The sequence below is a fragment of the Marmota marmota genome, unplaced genomic scaffold (genome assembly GCF_001458135.2).
Source record: "Marmota marmota marmota unplaced genomic scaffold, marMar, whole genome shotgun sequence".
NCBI lineage: Eukaryota > Metazoa > Chordata > Mammalia > Rodentia > Sciuridae > Marmota > Marmota marmota.
In genome coordinates this window covers 1,300,038-1,326,257 of record NW_026000253.1, presented here as the reverse complement: position 1 = coordinate 1,326,257, position 26,220 = coordinate 1,300,038, and the positions used below count along the sequence as shown (strand labels likewise).

The following is a 26,220-nucleotide window of genomic DNA, read 5'->3' as shown; positions in this document are numbered from 1 at the left end:
TCCTACCCCCTCTACCCCCAGGGGCCCCCACCCCCACCCGCCTGAATCAGCAGCACTTAGCAGATCCGATCGATGGGGAGGCGTCTGTTAATGGCCCCAGAGCGGAGTGCCATGGGGAATGATGCAGCGCTGTGTCCCCTCCCTGCCCCCCAGGCCGTGGAAGGGCAGGAGAAACGGGTGCGAGGGTTATTGGTGGGGGCTGTCTCTCTCCAGATGGACAGGTCTTTAAAGCCACCCCCTAGGAGTGTGCCACAGCCCCAATTTTAAACTTCCATCATGGGACTGGAGCATGAATCTTCCACTGTCTTGCGATATGAAATGTGGGGTACAGGGAGTGCAGACAGGGACAATTCAGGCCCCACCCCCCAGTCCAGGCAGGTTTCACGCCAAGGGGGCAGGAGCCCTTATCTGTGCACATCCAGTGACTGCAAATCACATCACATCCTCTAGAGGGCTCTGCTCCTGGGCGGCAGGAGCACAGAGTATGAAGTCTATGGCAGGCATAGGTGGGTTCAAACTCAAAACTTTGCCACATTTGCTATGTCCTTGAGAAATGCCTTGCATTGTTTCTTTGGCTGTCAGAATGGAGTTATCCCTACTTGACAGTGTCATTTGGAGCATTAATTGAAATGATATGAAAGGGGATGGCACAGGGCCTGGCACAGATGATTTCTAATCTTAGGTAACTAAAATTGTGTGATGAGGGCACAGTAACTCAGTATAGCCTTTCAATCAATTTACCAACCCATTGAATTCCTCCATTTGCTCACTTATCACACTCTTGATTTGTCCACCCTCCCATCTACATAAGCAATCACTCTACCCACCCCTCCACCTATTTAGCCATTAATCCACCAACCCACTTGCTCATCCATCTGTATGTTCACCCTATCCAACTATTCACCAACCTATCCATATGTATCAGTATCCATTCATCTGTCCAATCACTCATCACTTATGCACCCACTCTTTACCCTCCCTATTCGTTAGCTTATCCATCCATACAGTCCCTTATTCATCCATGAGTTTATTCCCAACCTGTTCATAAATCCAATCATCCAGCTACATACCCAATTCATCCACTCAACCATTTGTCCATCTATACATCATCTGTCCATTTATATATCCACTTACCCATTCTCTAGCTATCCACTTACTGATCCACCCATCCATTTCCCAACTTAGCCAAAATTGATCCATGCAAACTTCCACTTATTTATCATCAGTCCATCCAACCACTTATCCATTCTCCCATCTGTCCACTGATCTATACCACAACCCCATGCACATCTACCCACATAATTATATCTGCAGATATTTATGCTCCACTTAGTTTGAGAGGTTGGTCAGGTGACAAGTGAGTTGAGGTTGGAGGAAAGAATAAAGTTGCAGTCATAGAACTCCCTCCCCAATGCAACAGAGTGACCTTCTGACCCCCAGAACACCCCCCTTGATTGAAAAAAAAATGAGACCAGACAGTCAGTGGGTGGGCCCGTCTGGCCAGATGGTATTTTGGCTGCACAGCCTTTATACACACACACACACGCGCACACACACATACACGTTGCTAGAACGCTGAACACAGACCGCACCCCCACCCAACACCCCCAATCCCAAGTGCAGAGTAGTTAGGCTTTCAAACATAAATTAAAAATAAAATAAAATAAAAAAGTGTTGGTCTCTGGGAGGGAGAGCTCATGCAGAGATGGAGGCAGATGTCCCTGGGAGCCTGGGCCAAGGAGAAATCCCTACCCCTTCCCTGGGGATTCCCACTCCGGGGGGGGGGGGCCCTCTGCCTTGACCAGGTCATTAACACCAGCCATCAGGCCTCTAGCCCCTTTAATGTCCAGTCTCCCAAACTACTAGATTTTGGTGTCAGCCCCCATTTCCCTCCATAGCCCAAGGGAGTAGCATCCTGGGAGGTGACAAGGGGAGGGAGTGGATGCAGCCTGCAGGTCTTTAGCTGGATTCTCCAGGCTCTAGGTCTGGGTCAGGTGACCCCACACACTCCTTGCTGAGTCGTACAATTTCCTGGGACAGAACTTCCATGTCCTAAGAAACAAAAAAGCCATAATGGGCCAGAGAAGTAGGTAGGGGAGGCTCCTTAATTTCCAATGGTGTCTGGCCTGGTTTGGGAAGGTTCTTGGAGTTCACAGAGCCTTCAACAGAAGGCTGGGCATGGAGAAGATGAGAGTTAAGGAGATGTAGTGGGTAACCTGCTGTGGCCCAGTGCTGCCAGAGAATATAATTGTCACCCTCACCACCTTGTCTTCTACTAAATGTGAACTTGCTTCTCCAAGGTAGGAGCTAGGTCTGACTCCTTTATGAATCCCCCAGAGATGGGGGGAATATTTGGGTGAGAGAGATGGGTCAATGGACATGTAGGTAAACACATCAGGGATCTATGGCAGGCAAACAGGTGCACAAATGCATTGTAAAGAGGCCATAGGGAGAACAACAGGTAGGGAGGCAAGTCATCTGGTAGGTTGGCAAGGTAAGACAATGGGTGAGTGAGGAAAGAGAAGGATAGGTCAGGAAATGGTTGGAAGACCTGGGAAAGATGATTAGATAGATGAAAGATGGGAGCATGAAAGGGTGGTATATATAAGAATAAGAGAATGGCTGGGAGGACAAAGTCTGGGTAAGTGACTACAGGGACTGGCAGAAGACCTGGGGCTCTGTGGCTAGGGAGACATGTGGTTAGATAGATGGGGAGGCTAGTAGGCTACACTCGCCTTGTGCAAGTGCATATTCTTGGTGAGCTGCTCCTCCAGCATGTTCTGCAGCTTCTTGTTCATCTCCCGAAGGTTCTCGTCTCCTGGCTTCACTAGGTCTCTCAGGACGCTGCCCAGCCCGCTGCGGTCTGTGTGGCCTGCTGCCACAGACACATCTGCAAGGGCCCAAGCTGAGCACTACCCCCTCGGCAAAGCCGGAGGAGAGATGGGCAAAGCCAGAGGTGAAAAGAGGGGAACAGAGCAAAGGAGAGGGAAGGGAGAGAAGCCATGTTATGTAGGGGGGTGGAGATTTTGACATGTGAAACCAAGTTTTGTCACTTACTAGCGATGTGACCCTGAAAATGGGGATAAATATCTAAATCATAGAATGCAAATTATAGAGCACACAGTAAACCCTCAGCACATGCCAGTAGGTATTGTTCTGCTAAGGAAAAATCAGGGGGAGAAGAAGGTTTGAAAGAAGGAGCAAAAGAAATAAAGACAGAAAGGAAGAGCAAAGGGGAGAGAAGGTAGGAGACAGGTGGGAGAGGAAGAGAGGGTGAGGAAGGAGGGAGAAGAGATCAGAACCTCAAAAAGAATAAAAAGTACAGAGAATTAAAATTTGTGGAGGCAGAACAATATAGCCAGTAAGAGAAGGTGAAGGAGAGGGGTCAGAAAAAAAAAAAAAAGATACAAGGAAACAACAGAAGGGAGAGAGAGGAGGAAGCTGAGACATGGTGAAAAGAAAGGAGACAGAAGACCAGAGAAGCACATTAGAGGAATGGGGAGTAAAGGAATGACAGGCACACAGAAAAGGGGAGGAAGAAAGATAAAAAGACAGTTTCCTTGCTATCCTCTCCATGGGTTGTAATTTTGTTAATAGATGCACTGAGTTCCAAGAAGAGAAAAGCCACAGCATACATGGAAAATGAGTAAAGTAGTACTTGGAGAGCCAAGTAAAGGCTGGATGGCAAGGGGTGAGGACACGGGAGGGGGCACTGACCGATCCGGCTGTCCATGACGTAGGTCTCAATGATGGCGCTTTTCCGGCAGAGGTCCTCTGCCATGGAAGCACTGCTCACCTCCAGGTGCTTCACCTACAAAATAGCCCAGCCCATATCAAACCCCTCAACTGCACATGATCACCCATGAGGAGAGGAGGAGGGCCTGACCAGAACCCTTCCTCACTGCCCGGCCAAGAGCACTTCAAATGGGGATAAGCAGAGAGACAGACAGTACCTTCTCCTCTAGCATCCATTTCTCCTGCTGTGTTTCTGCCAGCCGTTGAAAGAGCTCAGCCACTTCCTCATCTGACAGCTCAGCTGGCCGAGGGGGCTGGGCCTGAGGGCTACTGGATAAGGACTGCAAGGAAGAGGAGATAGTGACCAGCCCCAGATTCATCACTGCCCACCCCAGACACAAGTCAGGAGCTGGAGTTGGATGGGAAAGTGTGGGCCCTGTGGCTGGAGCTGTTGGTCAGTCTTGGCACCCTCAGAAACTCTGTGTTCCCCTTGGTCTAAAGGCAGGTAGAGAATAACTACCACATCAGAGCCTTACTGAGAAAATTAAGGGAGATACATTAGTAAATGAGATCTTTTAGCCAACAGGAAATGGAGGTGAGAGCTGAAAAAGCACCACTAGTAAACAAGTAAAAAAATTCAAAAGGTAGGACACTTCTTATAAGTCAACTGGCCTGGTTTGTTCCCAAGATGATGTCACAAAAAAGGGACCAAAAGAAAGCTGGGCATGATGGTGCTGCCTGTAATCTCAGAGACTTGGGAGACTGAGGAGAATCACAAGTTCAAGGCCAACCTGAGCAATTAACAAGGCCCTAAGCAATGTAGCAAGACCCCTTCTCAAAAATAAGAAGGGCTAGGGACGTGGCTCAGTGCTCATGTCAGTGCCTTGGGTTGAATCCCCAGTACCAAAAATTAAAAAGACCACCACACTAGATTAAAGGGGGAGAAAATAATGAGATGATGTAACATGTGCTCTGAAATGGAATGCTGATTTTCAGTTTTCAGAAAAACAGCAACAAAGAACATTTTGGGGCCAACTAGAGAAATATGATTAAGGTAAACTAGAGTATTAGATAAGATGAAAATTTTAAAAATTGGGAAGGTAGAAACCAGGTGAACCAAAACATGTTCTTAGTGCCATTTAGGATTTTAAAATGAGGGATCTGGAAGGGTATGAACTAAGTTTTTATTTAGATAAAGGTTTCACTATGTTGTTCAGGCTTGCCTTGAATTCCTGGATTCAAATGATCTTTCCTTGCCCTTCTGAATAGCTGGAACTGCAGATGGGCAACACTGTGCCCAACTTGAACTGAGAATTTATAATAATGACCTTTGGGGTGGTAAAATCTTTACTCGTTTTTTTTTTTGTTTGTTTGTTTGTTTTATTTTGTTTGTTTCTTTGTTTTTTGGTACTAGGGATTGAATTCAGGGACACTTTACCATTGAATTACATCCCCAGTCCCTTTTTATTTTTAGACAGCGCCACACTAAGTTGCTGAGTCTAGCTTTGAACTTTTTATCCTCCTGCCTCAGCCTCCTGAGTACGTGGGATTACTGGAATGCACCACCATACCGACTTTTTTTAAAATTTTATAATGTACACATACTATATAAATAGTATATGATATAAATATATCATATAAATATATATGATAAAAAAATTTCCACATAGAACTGGCTAGCAAGGAAACTGACATAACAGATAGCAATAATAATGAATAATAAGTGTGATTTGGAAGAAGGGACCTCCTACATGGGTAGATACACTTACTACACACCACATATTTTATGGCTCCCAGAAAGGTGGAATTAGCTGACAAATGCTGAAACATGATGGTCAAAGAGAGAAAACGATTGGCCTGTCTCCCATGTAACAATCCAAGTTGATGAGATTGGGAAGAATTTGTCAAAAAAATGCATGTGCCAGGGGATTGGGTTATAGTTCCAGTGGTAGAGCATGTGCTGACATGCCCGACGCCCTGGGTTCAAATCCTAGCACCAAGAAGGAAAACAAAAATGCTTGTGCTAGACTCAGAGTAGATGGCTGCAGGTGAGGGAAAAAATAGGGGGATGCCCCAATTCCAGATTTTGGGCAAGAAAAACTGGGATTGCACACTCTTCCTTGTCCCTTACCCTGGCTGGAACAGCTGAGCTCTCCTTTTCCCGCAAGATCTCCCGGTAGCTGAAGGAGGAGATGCTACTGCTGTCTCCTGTCTGGGTCCGGCTTGGTGAGTTCATCTCAGAAAGAACCAGCTCCTCAAGGCCTAGAAAGTGGAGGGAAGAGTAACTGAGCCCAACCCCCTGGGTCCCAGGGCACCAACTGGCAGGAAGAGGCAGAAAATAGATTTGACAGAGATGGAAGGAGGCAAAGAGACACACTAGGGCATGGGAAAGTCAGAAGCAGACAGGACAGGGAAAGACAATGAAAAAAAAAAAAAAAAAAACAGCTGTCTCAGTTGGCAAATATACACAATAAAAGAGAGCCAAGGTGAAAGAGGCCAGGAGAAATAGGGGATACCTGGGCCTCAAGTAGCATTAGCACTCAGAGTTGGGCATGAAGAAAGGAAAACAGAACCCTGGAGAGGGCATAGGGCACACTCACACACAGAGAAAACCCCAGAGGGACAGGAAGCTAGAGCAGATGATGGAGACGATCAGAGACCCTGGCAAAAGACATGGAGCAGAGAAAAATGATGGAGAAGCCAGGCTTGGTGGCATGCATCTATAATCCCAGTGACTCAGAAGGGTAAGGCAGGAGGATCACAAGTTTGAAACCAGCATCACCAATTCAGCAAGACCCTCAACAATTTAGTGAGACACTGTATCAATATAAAAAATAAAAAGGGCTGGCAATGTAGCTCAGTGGTAAAAGCACCCCTGTGTCCCACCCCCAGACTGTTAAGAAAAAGAAAATGATGGAGACAGACTCATAGCCATGCATCTAGATCTCAGTTCCATTTAATGGACAAGATGGAGGTATGGTATACCATTCTAATCTGTTCTGTGCCTCTTAATTTGTAACAAAACAGAAACAGAAACGAAATTCCTGTTATAAAGAGGTGACTTCAGGAAACTGAGTACCTCACAGAGAAATTGATTTGAAATGAGATAACATTCATTTTGCCATGTCACTTAAAACATGGGCATTGAATTTGTGCCACTGCTCTTGTGGCTGTTTCTCAGTGTCAGGAAGGGTATGTTAATAGCACACCCCAAGGGCTCTCTTGCATGGGAGGGGTGCTGAGTGAGGTTCCACATGTACCCTGAGTAGGAGAACAAGAGAGCGAGTTTTCTCTGAGGCTGTGATCTGAGAGATGCAACAGAGTCATCACTGCATCTTACTTATTTCAATGTATTTATAGGCCACCCCCATCTAAAAAAGGTGAATACAAACCTAATTTTTATGTCTGTCTTTGCCTTAAGTGGCAGAAATAACATGAATTGGATTTGGTTGTATAATAAAACAGTACAATGTTGCTGCTTGCATGGATGTCTGTCTCCCTAGCTCCACTGGGAGTTCCTAGAGGGGAGCAAATCAGGGGACTTTGTTTCAGGAACCCTGGACTTGACTGTGGGAATTTATAGAAGGAGAGAATGGATATAACAGATTTAGAAACACCGAGTGAGGTATAGGAGTGTGTACGTGGGGGTAGTGGGAATGCAGACAGAGAGAGGGGATAGAGAAAGAATGAGATAAATGGACAGAAAGAATAAGAAGTGGGGAACAGAAAAGGAGAGATGTAGAGAAAGAAGGCAGGGAGATAAAGGCAAACTAAGAGGAAAGGGAACAAATGGAACACAGAAACATGGAGAGACAACAGGGAAAACAAAAAGGGAAAGAGTGGGGGGGAGAAAGAAACAGAAGAGAACAGGTAAGAAACAGAGTTCAAGAGAGACAGAAGAAGCCAGAGAGCAGGATCAATGGAGGTGCAAGAAGTCCCCGGGACCCATATGCCCAGGCCCTGGCTACTCTGCACCATAGCCTTCACTTCCTGTCCTGGTGCCTCACCAGAGCGGCTCTTGCTATTTGTGAGGATGTCCTGCAGCCGCTCCTGCAGCTTGTCGGCCCGTTTTCGTTCCAGGTGCAACTGCCGCTTGAGGTCTTTCAGCTGTGCAGGGACAGGGGGAAGATGAGGGTTGAGGGCCAGGGGGCCCATAGGGAAAGGAAGGGCATACATGCCAGGAAAGGGCTGTATGAGGGCACCTCCCCATTTTACCGCAGAACTGCCCTTCTTCTCCAAGATCCGCTGCCCATCCACTGTATCCTTCACCTCCTGTCAGGTAAAGGCAGCATGGCTGACAGATCCCAGAACAGCTGCCTGAGGCACACCCCCTCTTTACCCAAGGGTGTGTCTGGGGCCATAGAGGGACCATTGACCTGCTTCAGGTTGCTAATGGTCTTCAAGTGGCCATCTCGCTCCTCCTGGGCCTGCTGAAGCTGATCGCGTAGACCCTGTAGCTCCTCCTCCTTGCCCTGCAAAGCAGAGAGTAGCTCAGGCTGCAGATTGGGAAGCCTCTGTACTCCCTTGAGGGCCCTTCAGTACCCGGAAAGAGGAACATCATCAAAGGAGAAGCACCTTCAACTCAGCAGTATGCTGCTCCTGGCACTGCTTTAGGGCTTCCTCTTGCTCCTGCTGCTGCTGCTGTAAAGATTCCTACAAGACAAGTCCTGGGTCTGGCCACAGCCCCCCAGAAGACATTATGCCCAGTTTAAGGGTATACTGCAGTGGGGCCCTTCAGGCATTCAGAAAAGAACTTCTTGCAGGAAAACACCACATGCCCTTAGGCAGAAGTGTTACATTTAAGCCTGTGCCATTCATATAACTCTGGATTTGCATTTACATTTTCTTTTATTTAACAACACATAATATAACACTACATGCCAGGAATATTCAAAGGGTTTTGCATATATTAATTCATCTTCCCTAATCCTCCCATAATCCCTAGACAGTAGGCATTATATTTATTTATTTATGCTGGGAGTTGAACCAAGTCCTCATGCACCCTAAGCAAATACTCTACCACTGAACTACGTCCCAGACCCTATTGTTATCCATTTTCTACCAAATATGAGAACAGGTCACAGAGAGGTCAGATGACTTGCCCAAGGACACACAGCTAGCAAATAGCCCAGCCAGAATTCAAACCCAGGCAAACTGGCTCTGGTCTGTGCTCTTTACTGCTGCTTGACATTTCCTCTTATGTATTGTCCTGAGTTTTCCAGAAAATGGCAATAAAAGCTTCTGTTCAAATCAAATCAGTATATCACAACAATTTCCTGACAGAAGTAAAATTCCAGGAAGAGCAGGTGCCTTTTCAAATCTGCACAAAGGCAGGGTGGCACTGCACACCTAACATTTTGCCCTGTCTGTTGGCCATTCCTTAGTCTACTCTAGAAGGCTGCTATTGAGCCAGTAGGACTGTGGCTACAGACACAAGTCCAGGACGTCTCAGAAAGTTCTAGGTCCTGACCACTTCTGCTCCCCTGGTTTGGCCTGGGTGCCCCATAAGCAGCCTCTATGTCTCACTGGGCACCACCAACTCACCTCAGCTTCCTTCAAGCGCCGTTCAAACCAGCCCTTGGCTCCATCCATGGAGTGTACCTGAGCCTGAAGTTCTTCCACTGTCTGCTGGAGATTCTCCAACTCCCGTGTTCGGGCCTGGAAGGGGCATCCAGGGCAAGGTAGGCTGAGGACCAGGCACCTCACACATGCCATTCATTGGCTCATCAACAACACTGTGGTCCCCAAGGTTTGGAGGAGGAAGGGCATTGTAATTTACCCACCCACCTTCTCCTCCCGAATCTGCCCACGGAGCTCCTCCTCCTGCCGCTTTTTGTCTTCATGCAACTCTCGGAGCTCACGCTCGTAGCGGGCACGCACCCCCAGCACCTCCTTTTCATGCCTTAGTCGGACTGCTCCCAGCTCTTCCTTGTGCTGAGACTTCTCCTGCAGCGTCTCCATTGCTAGTTCATCCAGCATTGCCTTGCGCTTCTCAGCACTCTGGGGGGGTCAGAAGGATGGGCCAGGAGGATGGCAATCAACCTCCTCCCCTAATACTGGAAAAGGGCCACCACCCTGTCCCCATGGCCAAGGAATTAGACAGACACCCCTCTCTCAGTCCAATCAAGTTGGCTGAGTCACTCTCCCATCCTCAGAAAATGGGTCATTTTCTTCCCCCTCTCATTCCCATGGATTTGAACATATTACATCCCACAATTTCCTTGGACTGAGCCAGTCCCTCCACCTCTCTCCATGGTACCCTACCTTCCTAGCCTCCTGGAGTTCCTGGATCAACTGCTCCTTCTCCTGCCCTATTTCTTGAAGTTGTTCCAGAAGGCGACTATTGGCCCGTAATGACTCCTAATGCAGGAACAAAGGGGATGAGTTTGATGAAGAGCTAGTAGGTGCTGGTTACCTGGGATGCTTCTGGTAGACCATCTCCCTTTCCATTGGTCAAGTGAGTGTTATAATCTCAACCTCTACACAGCTAGTTGCTCCCCAATATTCATTCTCCCATACATTCCTAGCAACAGAGTTTGTGGTTGGGTACATGATGGTCTAGCAAGCATTACCCCTCTTCCTTCAAAGTTAGGTGTATCCATGTGATTTTTTCTTATTTTATTTTATGAGACAGGGTATTGCCATGTTGCCCAAGCTGACCCCAAACTCCTGGGCTCAAGGGATCCTCCTGCCTCAGCCTCCCAAGTAGCTGGACTGCAGGCTGGTGCCACTACCCTCAACTCACGTGATTACTTTTTATGTATGAAATTGGTTGATGTAACTTAGGTTATGCTTTTTTTTGGTACTGGGGATTGAGATCAGGGCCTGGCACATACTAGACAAACACTAAGCTACATTTCCCAGCCCTTTTAATCTTATTTTAAGACAGGATCTCACTAAGTTTCCCTGGCTGACTTCAAGCTTGGGATCCTCCTGCCTCAGCCTCTCAAGTAGCTGCTATTAGAGGTGTGTGCCACCATGCCTGGCAGGTAGTGCTCTTAAAGGAAAGGGGAATACTATTCCCTGCCCTATTTCCTTCTTCTTTCAAGATGGAATGCAAAAATGATGGTGGAGGAGCTTGAGCAACCACCCTGAATGCCAAGATAGAAGTCTTATGATGAAGGTGGGAGAAGAGCAATAGAAAAAGAATGAGGGTCACTGATGATTGCAGAGCCATCACTCATCCTTAAACAACCTACTTGGAGTTTTACATGAAAGAGATTTAAACTTCTCTCTTATTTAATTTACTATTATTCTAGTTTCTACTTGTGTATCCCTAATCCAAAAATCTAAAATCTAAACCTTTTTGAGTACCAACATGAGACCAGAGTGGAAAATTCCACATCTGACCTCTTGTGATAGGTCACAGTCAAACACAGGTGTGGGGCTGAGGTTGTGGCTCAGTGGTAGAGCACTTGCCTAGCACTGGGTTCGATCCTCAGCACCACATAAAAATAAATAAATAAACAAGCAAACAAATAAATAAAGGTATTGTGTCCATCTACAATTTTAAAAAATTTAAAAAGGTTTATTAAAAAAAGAAAACCACAGGTACAAGCCAGGCACAGTAGTACACACCTATAATCCAAGTTACTCAGAAGACTGAGGCAGGAGGATTACAATTTCATGGCCAGACTAGATAACATAGCAAGATCTGTCTCCCCCAAGGGAAAAATACAGGTGTACTAAAAATATGATATAAAACTACTTCCAGGCTATATGTATAAGGTATATACAAAACAAATGAATTTTGTGGTTAGACTTGGGTCCTATTCCCAATACATCTTGGTAAGTATATGCAAATATTCTAAAACCCCCAAAATCAGAAATCTGAAACATTTCTAATCCCAAACAGGTTGGATAAAGGACACATAACCTATACTATGGAATCAGAATGTATATCCTAATGAACTGAAGAGGCCCAGCTTCAGAGAAGCAAAATGATTTGTGCCAGGACATATGGATACTAATAAAGTCAGGGAAACAGCCTGGAATCTAGGTCCTCCTGACTATATAGTCTCCTTACTGCACCTCTTGGGGATTCCACTGAACCAGTACTAGGGAACTGTAAGACAGACCAGAGCCAGAAGTATCACCTGGAGCTGGGAGTTGAGGTCATCTTTCTGTCCCATGAGATCCTCATACTCAGTTTGCCGCTGCTGTAACTCAGCTGCTAGCCCAGTGGTCTGTTCCCGGAGCATATTCAGTTCTTGTGTCTTTGCTGTTTGGATCTGCAGAAAGTGTGGTGATGGGATATGGAGTGAAGGGGCCCCAGGGACCCAGGCATGAGGCATGGGCCTCTCAGTTCCAGAAAGGCATGAAGAAAAGTAGAATGAGAGAAAATTTCAAAAGAAAAACAGTGAGGATAATGTATAAATGTGGTATATTCATGCAATGGAGTACTACACAGTGATAAAATAACAAACCCAAGCTATATTTGGATAAACCTCATGTATACAAAGGTGCCAGAAAGTAGCCAAAGACAAAGTAACATTGATTCCATTTATATAAAATAAAGAGCAAATGAAGTGAATCTATGTTGCTAAAGTCAGAATGATGGTTATTTCTGAGGGAGTATTGACTGGAAAGGGTAAAGGGGACCTTCTAGGGTACTGAAAATACACTATTTTTTGATCTGGGAGGTGGCTATGTGGAGACAGAAAAATAGGAAGACTGAGAGATAGAGAGAGAGAATTCACTGAGTTATACACTTAAGATTATTATATTTCATGCATTTTACTGGAGAGAAACTAGAATGTCAAAGAAGCAAGGATGGATGACCAGAGAGAAAGCGCTGGAGCCAACAGAAAACAAAAACAGAAACAGGTACCAGAAAACAGCATGGTATCCAAACACCCTGCCTGGGTATGGACCAGAAAGAAGAGAGATGGGAGAATGAGGAGGGATCAGCAAGGGCTCTCATGTGTCCTGTACCTGCTCCAGGGCAGCCAGGCTAGTCCTCAAGGCATTGTTCTCAGCCAATAGCCCTTCCACTTGTTCCTGCGCATCTGCACTCTGGATGGACACCTGGCCCCACCCCCACGACAGGTGAGAGCGGGTCCAGAACAGGAAGGCAGGACCTACCCGCAGCCAAGAAAGAAAGGAAACAGACAGACACACGGACCACAGACCAGGACTAGGAGAAGCAAGACCCCCAGGGACCTGCCTACCTGTGTAGCACCCACTCACTCAGGCTGCCAACTCCCTCAACCTCAGATCCCCAAACCCACCCAGTACAACGTACCTGATCTTGTAGGGCCCTCAAAGCTGCTGCATGCTCCAGGCGCTCTCCCTGCCGCTGATCTCTTAACTCTGCCAAGTTCTGTGGGTACCAGGAGGTCAGAGGAGCCCATTCCAGACCTCAGCCACCCCTGAGGTACATATAACCATACAGACTCCCTTTTGAGTAACCAACAGTGTGTCCCCAGCACCTGTGAGTTTTGGACTACCCATCAAGGATGTCAGGTTCACCAGACTCCAGGTCACAACCTGAAGTGGCCTTAGATACTCTTGTACCCTCTATCCCATCCTTCAAGCATGTCAGATACACCTAAGCTCCTGGTCCTAGCTCTTGGAGGACTCAAACTCCCCTAGCCCCCATCCATAAGATGTCTTACACTAACTCAGATTCCAGCTTGGGAGCCCCAGATTCTCAAGATGCATACAAACCCCAGGAAACACAGATGTGGTCAATATCTAGGGACAATAGCTTTACTCAGACTCCAGGCCCTGACTACCAGGGGTTTCAGAAACACTAAAACCCCCATGTCTCAAGTTTCCAAGGGTTTTAGATCCACACAAACTCCTAGTTCCAGACCCTAGAGGTCTCAAGTTCATACAATCTCCTAGTTTCCAGCTCCTAGAGAAGTCTCAGACTTAATCCCACCACCTATTACTCTGGTCCCCACTCTCTGAGGATCTTCAGAGACAGATCACTACCAGGTCCTGGGGCATATCAGCCTTACTTAGACTCCTGTTACAGCTCCCATATTCCCAGTTTCTAGGGGCCTTAGTACCATGAGCCACCATATTCCCTTCTCCGATGGACTTATGACTTACCCCTTCTAGAGGAAAACCTAGAGGCTTTAAAGTCAGCCAGCCCCCAACCATCAAGAGCCACAGAACCACCTAGACTTTTATACCAGCCCCTGAAGGTCTCAGACTAACCAGCTTTTTGTTCACTTTCCCCAGGGGTCTCAGGACAACCTAGCCCATGCAATTCCACTTCCTAAACATCTTAGACCCAAACTAACCTCCAGACCCTGAGAGTCTCAAATGCACTACACCTCTAGTACCAACTGTCCCACATGCCCTAGGCCTCTGGAGATCCCAAATTTACTGACACCCCTACTCTTCAAGGTCTCAACATCACCCAGTCTCCAGGAAGTTCAGACTCACACCTATTGCTGGTCCTAAACCCCAGTGGTAGTTTTAGACTGATATGAACTTGTGATACACAATCCCCCAAGTCCTCAGCCCCAGGACCTCTGATCCACACAGACCCTTATCCCAAATCTTAGAACTCTTGGGGCTCCTAAGGTCCTATTTTTCTACCTCCTAGGGAAGGCCTAGGCCCATCCAATCTCTGAATTCCCAACACAGGAAATACTACAGACTGCCCAGCCAGTCTCCATGAGCCACAGACCTCCCCAAACAAGAGTTCCCCACCCCAGGGATCTCAGGACTGAGCTTCTCACTTGATTGGCAGCCTCAAGTTCCTGCTGCAGTTTCTGGGTGCGAGCCAACTGAGCCTTTAGATCAGCTTCCTTCCGCTGTTGTAACTCCTCAATCTTGTTCCTGGGGGTGACAGGGATAGGGAACACTGGATGTGGCTCAAGATTCAGACTCCTAGTTTTGCCCCTGTGAGCTTCAGGTAATTCTGCATGGAACAGTCTCTGTCTACCAGTGCTCCCAACCCTGGAAGTTACCTGCTGTCATTAAATAGTGTTTCCTTCTCTGTCTGTAGACGGCAAAAGCTGGGCACAGAAAGACAGACATAGATGGGTCAGTTTTATAAGTCAATGTCTCTATAGGCTCCTAAAAACCATATAAAATGAAGTATACCTTTCTTGTTTCTTTTTTAGTTTCTCAGAGAGCTGGATGGGAGGGAGAAAGGGGAGTAGACAAGTGATGAAAATGATAATTATATTAACAAAGACAAAAATTAACTTAATCTTTTCACATAATTTTCACTGCACCCTTTCTGAAAGACATGATTTACTTATGTTATCCTATGGAATCCTCAAAATAGCCCTTAGAAGTGACTATGACCAGTCTTACAAACTGGGAAACTAAGTCTCAGAAGGCATAAGTAATTTAGTTGCCTGGCTGGTCAGCAGCAAAAGCATTATCTCCATTTAGATCCCTTGGGCTCCAAAGGCCAGCACTTATGTCCTCTAAATAGTGGCCAATAGCCACATCCTAAAATGGCTAGTCTGGGAGGCCTAGAAATCAGGATCCTAACTGGTTATCTTAATGCTGGACCGATAGGTTCTAAAATAAGAATAAGGAATCTGTAAATGCTTGGATAAATGAATGAATGGGCAAAGTTGGGAGGAGACAAAAGGAATGGGGCCTGACATGCACAAAATAAAGTGGGGCCACATTAGCCCATTCCAAGTAACTCTGAAAGATAAGTGTGAGTCTCTCCACTTCCCCCATGATGAAACTGAGGCTCTGAGGGAGGCACAATGCTCCTTTATGCTATGCCAGGAATAAGCTGGGCAGCCCCACCTTAGCGAGTTCTTCCTGCAGCCTGGATGTTTCAGCCTGCTTTGAGCTCTGCAAGGAAAGATTAGGGATGGGCTTGTTGTTAGTAAGGACAGGGGAAGGCCTCTGCTTCACCTTGTCCTCCTGCTTCCCTCACCCCTTCCCTTCTGCCCACAAGATGGTGATGTCACAGACATCTCCGTGGGACCACAGGCAGAGCCAGGGCATCTGCCTGCCTCCAGACATCCCAGCCACAACAGACCCAGGTTTACCTCCAAGCCTTGCAGCTGCTCCCAGAGCAATCTCTTTTCCTCTTTCTCCATTTCCCATTTCAGCTCCACCTCTGCCAATGGCATGGGGGCCATGATAGTGGGAGTGACGCCCACTGGGGAATCCCCTTGGCCTTCACTGACAGCTGAGGACTTCACAGCCTCTTTCCCATAGCGCTCCTGCAGGGCTAGTGGGTTGAATAAGAATATATGATGAAGTGCTATGTATGTTTATGATGGATGAGGTAGTCTCTGAAGTTCCTTGCCATGCTTCAAATAGAGGGAAAACTGGCCTTCAATCCTTCAGGTCACAGAAACCCTGCTCCAAATGCCCACAAGCACCATTCATGCCTTTACAAATCCTACCAACTTCTGAGATCCTGTCTGCCATGCTCCATTCCCCTACTTATAGCTAAATCCTTACTATAAACTCAGAATACCCATCCACATTCTAGCAAGTCTCCCTCCTGATCATGGAACTAGCACCCACCACCAAACAAGCCCCAGCTGTTCACCAAGAGTCCATGCATTAGGACCTTCCCACAATATACCAAACTGTCTTTCAGCTCTTATCCCAAACCCCACCTATGATCTGAGCTCCTTCATTCACTTTCTTCACTTAGTAAATAGATCCCTTTCAACCTTCATGCTGCTGCTCTCTAACATTTGCTAGGGACCAGGCCCTGAACCAAATGCAGATTGATACCAACTCTTTCTACTTCCATCTTTCAGGTAGCAGCCTTCACTGTGTATACTGTGCAGATAAGGACCCTTTGGCTCAGAAAGGTAAACTGGCCTGTCCAAAGCCACACAGCAGTTCTTAGCAAGGCCAAGCCTGGCCCTAAAGCCCTTTTCCTTCCCCTGAGAGACAGACATTCTTCTATGTTTCACTCAAGTTTTGAGATCCCTATATACCCAGGAGAGCCTCTACATACCTGCCACATTCTTCTGCAAGGCTGTGTTCTCTGCCTGCAATCTTAGCAGCTCCCCATCCACATGGGGTCCAGCTTGGATAGTGCCTGTTCCAGTAGCCCCTTCCTTTAGTTGCTGGTTCTCCCGTTCCAACTGCTCCATCTGGCTGCAGAGCTGAGCAGGGGAAGAGTAAGGAAGCACAGAAGCAGCAAATCAGAACACTATTCACCGAAACATATATAGCACTTGACCACACAGTTAATAATTCATTTAATTCCCATAAAGAACCTATGACATAGGTGCTCTCACACTTTACAGATAAGGACACTGAAGCACAGAGATGTTAAACAACTTCATATTCACACATCTGTTTAGCAGAATCAAAAAGGTTGAGAATGGTGAGAACAATTTCCCCTTTGCCTGTTCCCAACATCTCAGATAAACTCTAAGACCTCACACTCCTCTGGAAATTGTCAACACCATGGATAGTCCCAATGCCATGACTTCTATAAACAGCTCTGTGTCCTGGGTCTTACGCCCAGGGATAGTTCCTTCTCAGCTCAGGCACCATAGAAAATTTTAAGAGTATTTCCAGGGCCAGCACTGCTTATAGTTCCTGCCTTGCTAGCTCCTGGCCTTGGAGAGTAAACAATAAAAATAAAACTAAGCCAGCCCCCTGTTCACTTCCTGACTGAAGTACACTTCTCATAGAAGTTCCAAGATGATACCTTGTCCCCATTTTCAGGGGATAACATTGAGGCCTAGGAAAATTTTAATTTTTATTGACTGGGATATTTTCTATCCCAGACACTATTTCTTTCACCTACTTCTTCACATGATTGGCTTCTGTGCATCCTTTAGTGTTCTGCTCAGATGTCACCTTTAACATAGTATCCCATGGGCTAGAGATGTAGCTCAGTGAGAGACCACTTGCATAGCCTTAGGGCCCTGAGCTCCATCCATAGAATCAAAAAGAAAAAAAAATTGGTATCCCTCAACATCGAAATTCTACTCTATCAAAGCACTGCATTCACTTCTTTCTTATCTGGTTTTAATCACAATTAAATTTTATTTTTTAACAGTCACAAGCACAGATTCTGAAACGAGACTGCTTGGATATGAATTTATACTCTGCCATTTACTAACCAGGTGATCTTGGGACAAATTACTTTATCTCCCTGGGGCTCAGTTTTCCACATCTGTTAAATAGGGATCCTAAAAATATCTCATAGGCTATTGCTAGGATTAAAATGAATAAATAATGTAGAGCACTTCAAATAGGAACTGGTACATAGGAAATGCCATATAAATGTCAGTTATTACTACCTACTAATTTTATTTGATTATTATGTTATGTCTTTCTCCTAATCCCATCCCCAGAATGTAAGCTATGCAAGAGTGGAGAACATTCTGTGCTGCTCACAATTGTATTTCCAGAACACACAGAACATAGCAAGCATTCAATAACTATTTGTTGAAGAAACAATTGAGCTGAAATATCTTGGCAAACAAGGGGTGGATACAGGCTTTGATCCCAATGCCTCCCTGTGAGCACTTCCAGTGCCTGGGAGGAGTAGGAAGGTGACTATGAAGGAAGTCTCCATACCTGGTCCAGTACCCAGCCCTGGGTAGTACAGGGAAACATGAGCTAGATTTATGGAAAAATGCCTGACCTACCTCACCCCATTAGAACCAAGATACCATGGAAGCAAAAAGCATAGACAAGTAAGGCTGTGAGACCAGTGGTTATGTGAGCACCAGGGGCATGGAACTAGGGGGTGGGGAGCACCAGAAGTTAATGTTTAAAGTAGTGATGAGGCAGACCTTCAGGTCAAAACAACCTATGTGGAATGGACCAATTAAAACAAAACTCAAGGGCTGGGGTTGTGGCTCAGTGGTAGAGTGCTTACCTAGCACAAATGAGTCACTAGGTTTGATCCTCACCACCACATAAAAATAAATAAATAAAAAAACTTGAAGCCAGGTGCAGTGGTGCAGGCCTATAATCCCAGCAGCTTGGGAGGCTGAGGCAAGAGGATTGTGAGTTCAAAGCCAGCCTCAGCAAAAGTGAGGCACTAAGCAATTCAGTGAGATCCCGTCTCTAAATAAAATACAAAAGAGGGCTGGGATGTGGCTCAGTGGTCAAGTGCCCCCGAGTTCAATCCCTGGTACCCCGCCCCCCAAAAAAACTTGAAGTGAGAAAACCAGAGAGAGGACTGTGAAAATGTAGCAAGTAAAGCTGGGCATGGTGGCACATGTCTGTAATCCCAGCAGTTAGGAAGGACGAGATAGGAAGATCATAAGTTCAAAGCCAGCCTCAGCAACAGTGAGGCGCTAAGCAAATTGGTAAGACCTTATCTCTAAATAAAATACAAAATAGGGCCGGGGATGTGGCTCAGTGGTTGAGTGCCCTTGAGTTCAATTCCCAGTACCGGCCCCCAAATATATATATATATATCTCAAATGAGAGGTAGTAAGGGCTGAGGCAGGCGAGGGCCATAGGATGGATATAAAACTTTTTTTTCAGTAATGGTGATTGAACCCAGGGCCTCATGCATGCTAAGCAGGTGCTTTATTACTGAGCCATATCCCCAGTCATCTACTTGATGGCTTTTGTGTGTGACACTAAGGATCAAACCCAGGCTAGATAAGTGTTCTGTCACTAAGCTATATCCCCAACCCCAGAATATCAAAACTTAAAAAGTCAAGAAAGAGCTGGTGATGTAGCTCAATTGTATACAGTATGTGTTTAGTACGCATGAGTCCCTAGGTTCAATCTCTAGGATTTCCCAAAATATCAAGAAATATTTTAGAGGTCTAGGGATGTGACTCAGTGGCAGAGCAACTGCCTCGCATATGCAAAGCCCTGAGTTCAATCCCCAACATTGCCAAAATAAAATATATTTTAGAGTAAGACTGAATCAATAGAAGGATAATATCATCAGCTAACATTTCCATAGCTGATATTACATCCAAGGCTCTGTTGTAAGTGACTTACATACATTTATCCATTTAATCCTCACAAAGCCCTGCAAGACAAATACTGTTATCAGTATCATTTCCATTTTTTTTTTTATTCCAGGGATTGAACTCAGGGGTACTTGATCACTGAGCCACATCCCCATCTGTATTTTGTATTTTATTTAGAGACAGGGTCTCACTGAGTTGCTTAGTGCCTCACTTTTGCTGAGACTGGCTTTGAACTTGCGATCCTCCTGCTTCAGCTTCTCTAGCTGCTGGGATTACAGGCGTGAGCCACCATGACCACCATCATTTCCATCATTTAAACATTTGCGAATGAGAATTGACTTTACCATGGTCACAGTTAGCCAAGATTTTAATCTAGGCCTAGCTGCGAGTGGTGGCTCACGCTTACAATACCACTAACTAGGGAAGCTGAGGCAGGAAGTTCACAAGTTTGAGGTTAGCCTCAGCAACTCAGCAAGCCCGTGACTCAAAATTTTAAAAAAAATAATAAAATTTAAAAAGTGCTAGGGATGTAGCCTAGTGGTAAAGTATCCCTAGGTTCAATCTTCAGTGCTGAGGGGGAAAAAAAGATTTTAATCTGGGTCTTCCCGTACCAGACTACATGTTTGAAACAACTGCTCACTGAACTGCCTCTCCTGGCACTGTACTTGCTTAAAGGTTGATTTTTGCTTTGTTTTTTAAGGTTTTAAGAAGTATTTTATCAGATGGAGCCTTATAAATACCATTTTTGCTACCAAGGACCTTTTTTCCTGAAAATATGCTAAAAATTTACAAAGTAATTAGCCATGGAAACAGAAGATACATAAGAGAACAAAAAGACAAAGTCTCCAACTGCCCAGTAGTTTCAAAAGCAGCCAGGACACTAAAATCAGTGAGGATATAGAATTAACTGATCCATGATGAATTATCTGGAAGAAGTGGAACCCCAGGCTTATGTCAGACAAAGGGAAGGAAGACAAAAGGGAAGCACTTCAAATACCTTTCCAACCCATATTAAGCATAATAATTTTAGCTAAAAATTCCCCAACACCCTGATGCTCCATACGTCAGCCCCAATTTTATGGAGACTTGAAGTTCAAAGAAAAGGAGTGCCTGGGCCAGGAACCAGCTGACCTCAGGGCTTGAAGCCATCTGATTGCACCACAGTGAAAGGCACCATCTGTCAAATCATTGCCCCCTCAATGGTATTTCAGGACTTGTTTCAGCACCATGGACAGTGATCCAAGGTCAGACCCTGTCCAACCACCAGTTGTTGTCAGGTCTCAGCCTGGATAGCCCCTGCACACACTTATGCACACAAGCACGCACACAGCATTCCTGTTCCCTCATTTATCCCAGGCACCAGCACCTTGCTGAACTCGGCCATAAGTGTGCTGTTCTGCAAACGGAAGTCCTCCTCCTGGCTGTGCAGCTTTGCCTGCAGCATCTCATTTTCACTCAGCAGTCCCTCGACTTCCTGCAGTGGCAGACATGGGCCAGGACTCCAATAGAGGCAGAAAAGATGAGGAGGTATGGCAAAGAAAGAGACAGAAGAAGATGATGTAGGGGAAGAGCATAAGGTACAGAGAAAGGGGTGATACAGGAGAGAAACATACAGGGAGGGATAAAATGAGAGAGAGAGAAAGATGGATAGAGAGTCATGGGGAAGTAGAAAGAAAGGAAAACAGGGAGGGAGAGACAGACAAAGAAGGGGGAGTACAGGAAAAGAAAAGGAAAGGTAATAACAGGAAAGGAAAGAAGGATCAGAGAGAAAGAAAAAGAAAAGACAGGAACAGGGAGAAATCACCAGGGAAAGAACAGATCAGAGAGAGAAGTGAGAAAGTCAGGGTAAGAAATGAGTCAGGATGAGATAAAGGAACAAAGGGGAAAAAAGAAAAAACAAGAGAAAAAGCAAGAGAAACAAGGAGTCAGAGAGAAATAAACAAAAAAAAAAACATAAAAGACACATGATGACAGAGATAAGAACAGGTTGGGGAAAGACAAAGAGAGGGTTGAGGAGAGAAACAAGAGTCAGAGAGAAGGAAACAGGAAGACAGAGCCAGGAATAGACAGAATTAGAATAAAGAGAGAAATGGAGAAAGAAAGAAAAACACAGAGAGGCAGAATATAAGACAAATACAGGAAAACAAAGACACAGAAATACATGACAGTGAGGAAATGGTAGATGCAAGGGCACACACAGAGAAAGGCAGGCCAGTATGAGGAGATCCCAGCACACAGAGATATATTCCCACTTAGAGTCTCTCAGACACATTCACCCACCATGAGCCCCCTTACCTGAGCTTTCTTGCTCTTGCTCAGTGCCTAAAGTAAGGGGTGGAAAGACAGCTAAAGTGAACAGCGATGAATATATCCTACACTCAGTAGGGTATGGAGACTACTATGACTAGTGTTAATGGAGGACAATGATGACATGGGTCATAGGGTGAGACTGTCTTCAACCTCAGAACTTTCTTGACAATTTGGAGCCCATAGGAATAACAAAATGAATGAGTGAGTAAATAAGAGACTGAACAAATGAGAATACTGCTTTGGTGCTACAGCACATAAGAATCTTCCTTTTCTCTATGTTCTTGAGGTCGAGGTGTGACTTAGTATTTAACCCTTTACAGGCTGGATCTCCAAGCTCAGAAATTGTGGCTTTATTGCTACATCATCCAAACATGTCTATATGGATCCCTCCCATAGAACATGGAAAGTGCTTCTCAGCAGCCGAGGGCATGGTCAGGTTTGAAGAATTAGTACCCTAACAAAGAGAAGCCCAGCCTCCTGACAGTGAGATTTTCTGCAATCTGTATTAGTGTTCATCCAACAAATATTTATCCAGCATGTACTACATATAACATTGTAATAAGGGGGACAGAGCAGTGAAGAAAACAAAGGAGAATCTTGAATGTCTTGAGAAGCTTTAATAGGTTATATTCTATCTCATCTTTATGGGATCTAAGAGGTGGGTTGGGTCTTATATTACCAACAGGACCAGTATAGGGATGGAAGATAGGGGGACAAAGTGGGGAATGTGGGTAGAAGTTGGGATGCAGATTGAAGGCAGATTAACTTAGACTATTCAATCAAAAGTTAGTGACTAAGAATGAATAAGTAACTGAACATAGAATGAAATAAGAATAAATTAAGTTAATCAATAAATTAAGCAGGATTAGGTAAAACTATCCAAATAAAGAGATCTCCATGAGAATTATTTAAATGACTACATGAAAACAGCATTTAATATTAGGTCTAGTTCACTGTAGGTGTTCATTGGCTACATGAATAAGTCAGACAAATAAAGGGTAGCAGAGAGTGGGTGGCTGGGTGGGTGGAGAAAGGTACCTTTTGAGCTTTACTGAACTCCTTATCCAGATAGGCAACCTTCTGTCGAAGACTGGCAAGCTCTGGTGTGAGGAAAGCAGGGAATTGCAACCTCAGGCAGTGGCAAGGAGCTGAAGGCTCCTCCTGCCAGACCTCTGAGGTAAAAATCTCAGCCTCTGGCTCCCAAATTCACCCCCACCTAATGAGACCCTCTTGGCTCACCAACGCCATTCTTGCGTAGTTCATCTGAAAGCTGGTAGTTGTTTGTCCGGAGTTCTAGGAGCTGAGCCTTTGGGGAAAAAAGAAGGGAAAAAACTTAGGAAAAGTGCTCTCACCCCCACCACAAGGGAACCGAGCTCCCAAACCCTATGGATTGGACTAGTACCCTCCAAGTGCTTCCTCAGCCACTCCTTATTACTTAAACATACTGCATCCTAAAATGAGCTGCCAGGCTCTGAGCCCTTGTCCCACCTCCTCCAGGTCCACTTATAACTCCAACCAATCTCACCCCTCCAATCCACTCTGCACTCCAGCCATCAGTGAGTGCTGGCCCATACACATGCGATAAAATTTCTCTTTCTCATCTTGGCTGACTCCTTCACACACTGAACACTATCTTACCAAACCGGGAGGCCCCTGAGGGCAAGGAACAAGGGCTTGCCTTCCCACCTCTTTCCCAAGGGAAGAGGGTCTGGTATTTTCCTTCCCAACCTTCATTGAGTCAAGAGCATTCCCAGGATCCTGTAACTACAAAGGTTATCAAAACATCTCCAGGCCCCCTTCAAAAATTAAGGAAAGGGCTGGGCATGCCAATGATCCATGCCTGTACTCCCAGTGACTCAGGAGGCTGAGGCAGGAGGATCACAAGTTCAGAGCCAGTCTCAGCAAGTTAGGGAGGCACTAAGCAACTTAGCAAGACCCTGTCTAAAAAATAAAAATAAAAAGGGACGGGGATGTAGCTCAGTGTTTAGGCTATCTGGGTTCAATTCCCAGGACCAAAAAAAAAAAAAGGGGGGGAAAGGGCCAGGTGCAGTGGCACAAGCCTGTTATCCCAGTGACTCAGGAGATCACAAGTTTGAGGCCATTCTCAGCAACTTAGTAAAACCAGCAGCAATTTAGTGAGAACGCTGTTTCAAAATAAAAATTAATAAGGAATGGGAATGCAGCTCACTGGGTTTAATCCTTATTACCAAAAAGGAGAGAAAAAGAAATAAAAGAATTAAGAAAAAGTGAAGTTTGGGCCATTCTAAACAGCACAGTCCTTTCTACAAACCCTGTAGGGCTCTGAAGCTGGTTCGTCCCAGACTCATTCACTATCCCCTACCCCACCAGGACCTTTTTCCTCCCTCAAAACACACTAACATCTACCTCTCTTCCCCTGCTCAAAGTCAGAGGGTTTGGTCTCTATAAAACTTTTCCTGCCCCTGTCTTCACCAGGACTCAGTGATCCCTCTCCACGTCCTGGTCCAACTGGAACACTTCTTTTCACTCCCTTAGATTTCCTCCTCAACAGAGTGAAATGGTTTTCTCTCACTCACTGCACAGTGGGATCAACCTTCCTCACCCAAGGATTCCCACCTCCCAACAAGATCTCCCCAGTTGGGGTAGAATGGGATGACTCTACACACTTCGAGTTCTCTCAAATACAAAGCCTTGGGTGGGACAGTTGGATTACTCAGATCCCTTGCAAAGGTTAGGGAAGTCTTTCCAATTAATGGTTCAAAGATCTCGCCCTTTCATCCCCCAGAGTCCCAGTGAGGAACAATTGTTTTCCCTCATTCAAGGACCAAAATAATTTTTTGTCCTCTCTCAGAGTTCCTGCTCTTCACCCACAGGACACTTCTCAGGATTTTCTCCTTTCAGACACTCTCTCAGCAAGGAACTCTCTAGAGAAGAGCCCACTCCTGAAGCAATGCTATGGCCTTTCATCCATTCTCAAGAGTTCCCACCCTAAAAGAATCAAGTAATCATAGTACCAATTCAGGATACCTCCAAAAAGTGCAGTGATCCTTTCTCCATGTAGTCCAAGATATCACTTTTTTACCTTCTCTGGTCCCCCCCACACCCGTAGGGACTGATGGTATTACCCATTCAGGGCCTTCTTTACCCCAGGCCTAAAGGATCACCCCTAATAATCCAATGGTACCGCCCCTTTGAGGATCCCCTACCACCAAAGGCACAGTATCTCCACTTCCCAGGAACACACCTGGGGTCTTTTCCCAATCCCCTGGCATAGTAGTATCTCCCACAAACTTCTCACCTCCCACAGGGTAATGGTATTGCCCTCTCAAGGGCTCCCCCCACCGTGACGCAAACGGCCCAACGCCAGCTTCCTTCCTCTCCAGACAAAATGGTTTCGCCCTCAGGATCTCCTTCTTTCAAAGCCCAAAATTATCATCACCCACCAATGGTATCCCCCACACACAGACACAAAGATCTCGTCCCCCCAGTTCTGAGTAAGGTATTGCCTAGTAAAGGACACTCTCCCCTGCCCACAAGCCTAACAGAATCTAATCTTCAGAGCCCAGATATCTCAGAATCAAAGAGTATCGCCGATCACAGCCTCAGTTTCCCTTCTCCAGATCAATCCCTTAGGCTCAATGTCGGTTCCAGCCAACTCATTCTCAGAGCCGGTGGCACGACCGCTCTATACCCCTCCCCCTCGTCGCCTAGCCCGGTGGTCTTTCCCACAGCGAGCGGCACCTGCATCCGCTGAAACTCCTCCTCAGACAGAGCTTGCGCCATGTTCCTCCCCCCCACCCCCCTTCAGCTTTATGCGCAGACGCAGCTCGTGCCTCCTGTCAGTATTAAGTTCGGACCGAACCAATGGCCAGGAATAGAGGGGGAGGAACCTAATTCAGAAGTTCAGATTTCGGGAAACGGAGAAAAGAGAACAAAACTGACAGGTCAGATGGATTTTAGTATAATGTTTTACTAGATTTCAAAATCATCCTATCTGCCCTTTAAACTTCTATGGGTTACCAGTTGTTGTGAGACATTATGGCATCCCTGTCTCATGAGTGAACTCTTCGCTAGGGAAGTGTTTGCCGACAGAAAATGACCCTTCTGCGATACTCCTTTAATAAGAATGGTTGACTTAATAACCGTAGAAATGAAAGCGGAAGCTTTCCTCTGTTCTGGTTCCCGCCCTCCTTCCAGTGACCCCTGAGGGGAATCCCGCCTCTGGTGAACCCCCTTTTTCCTAAGATTTGACAATGATTTTATTAACATGATGCTGTACATCATTTTAGGTAAAGGACCCTAGCTACCAAAAAATTAAAAATACCTGAGAGGAAAG

The 26,220-nt window shown here is 45.8% G+C and overlaps 1 protein-coding gene across 3 annotated transcripts; it reads right to left on the bottom strand.

The window, feature by feature from the left end:
* Positions 1-1,482: 1,482 nt before the first annotated feature.
* Gripap1 (GRIP1 associated protein 1) lies at positions 1,483-25,702 on the bottom strand. 3 transcript variants are annotated; one of them, XM_015506469.2, is made up of 26 exons: positions 25,626-25,702; positions 23,145-23,211; positions 22,944-23,005; positions 21,891-21,917; positions 20,962-21,069; positions 16,649-16,799; positions 15,717-15,901; positions 15,469-15,516; positions 14,800-14,831; positions 14,664-14,711; positions 14,433-14,532; positions 12,980-13,057; positions 12,670-12,762; positions 11,832-11,966; positions 10,000-10,095; positions 9,523-9,735; positions 9,280-9,393; positions 8,311-8,388; positions 8,112-8,207; positions 7,951-8,007; positions 7,743-7,842; positions 5,867-5,997; positions 3,954-4,076; positions 3,718-3,811; positions 2,736-2,890; positions 1,483-2,052 (listed from the first exon to the last, which is right to left on the bottom strand). In XM_015506469.2, exons 1-26 carry the CDS (start codon positions 25,665-25,667, stop codon positions 1,960-1,962), a joined length of 2,526 nt encoding a protein of 841 aa, XP_015361955.1. In that variant the 5' UTR covers positions 25,668-25,702; the 3' UTR covers positions 1,483-1,959. The 3 variants fall into 3 exon arrangements, with proteins under 3 accessions (XP_015361955.1, XP_048652550.1, XP_015361956.1); XM_048796593.1 differs by lacking the exon at positions 2,736-2,890; XM_015506470.2 differs by lacking the exon at positions 12,670-12,762.
* Between the last annotated feature and the right edge of the window lie 518 nt (positions 25,703-26,220).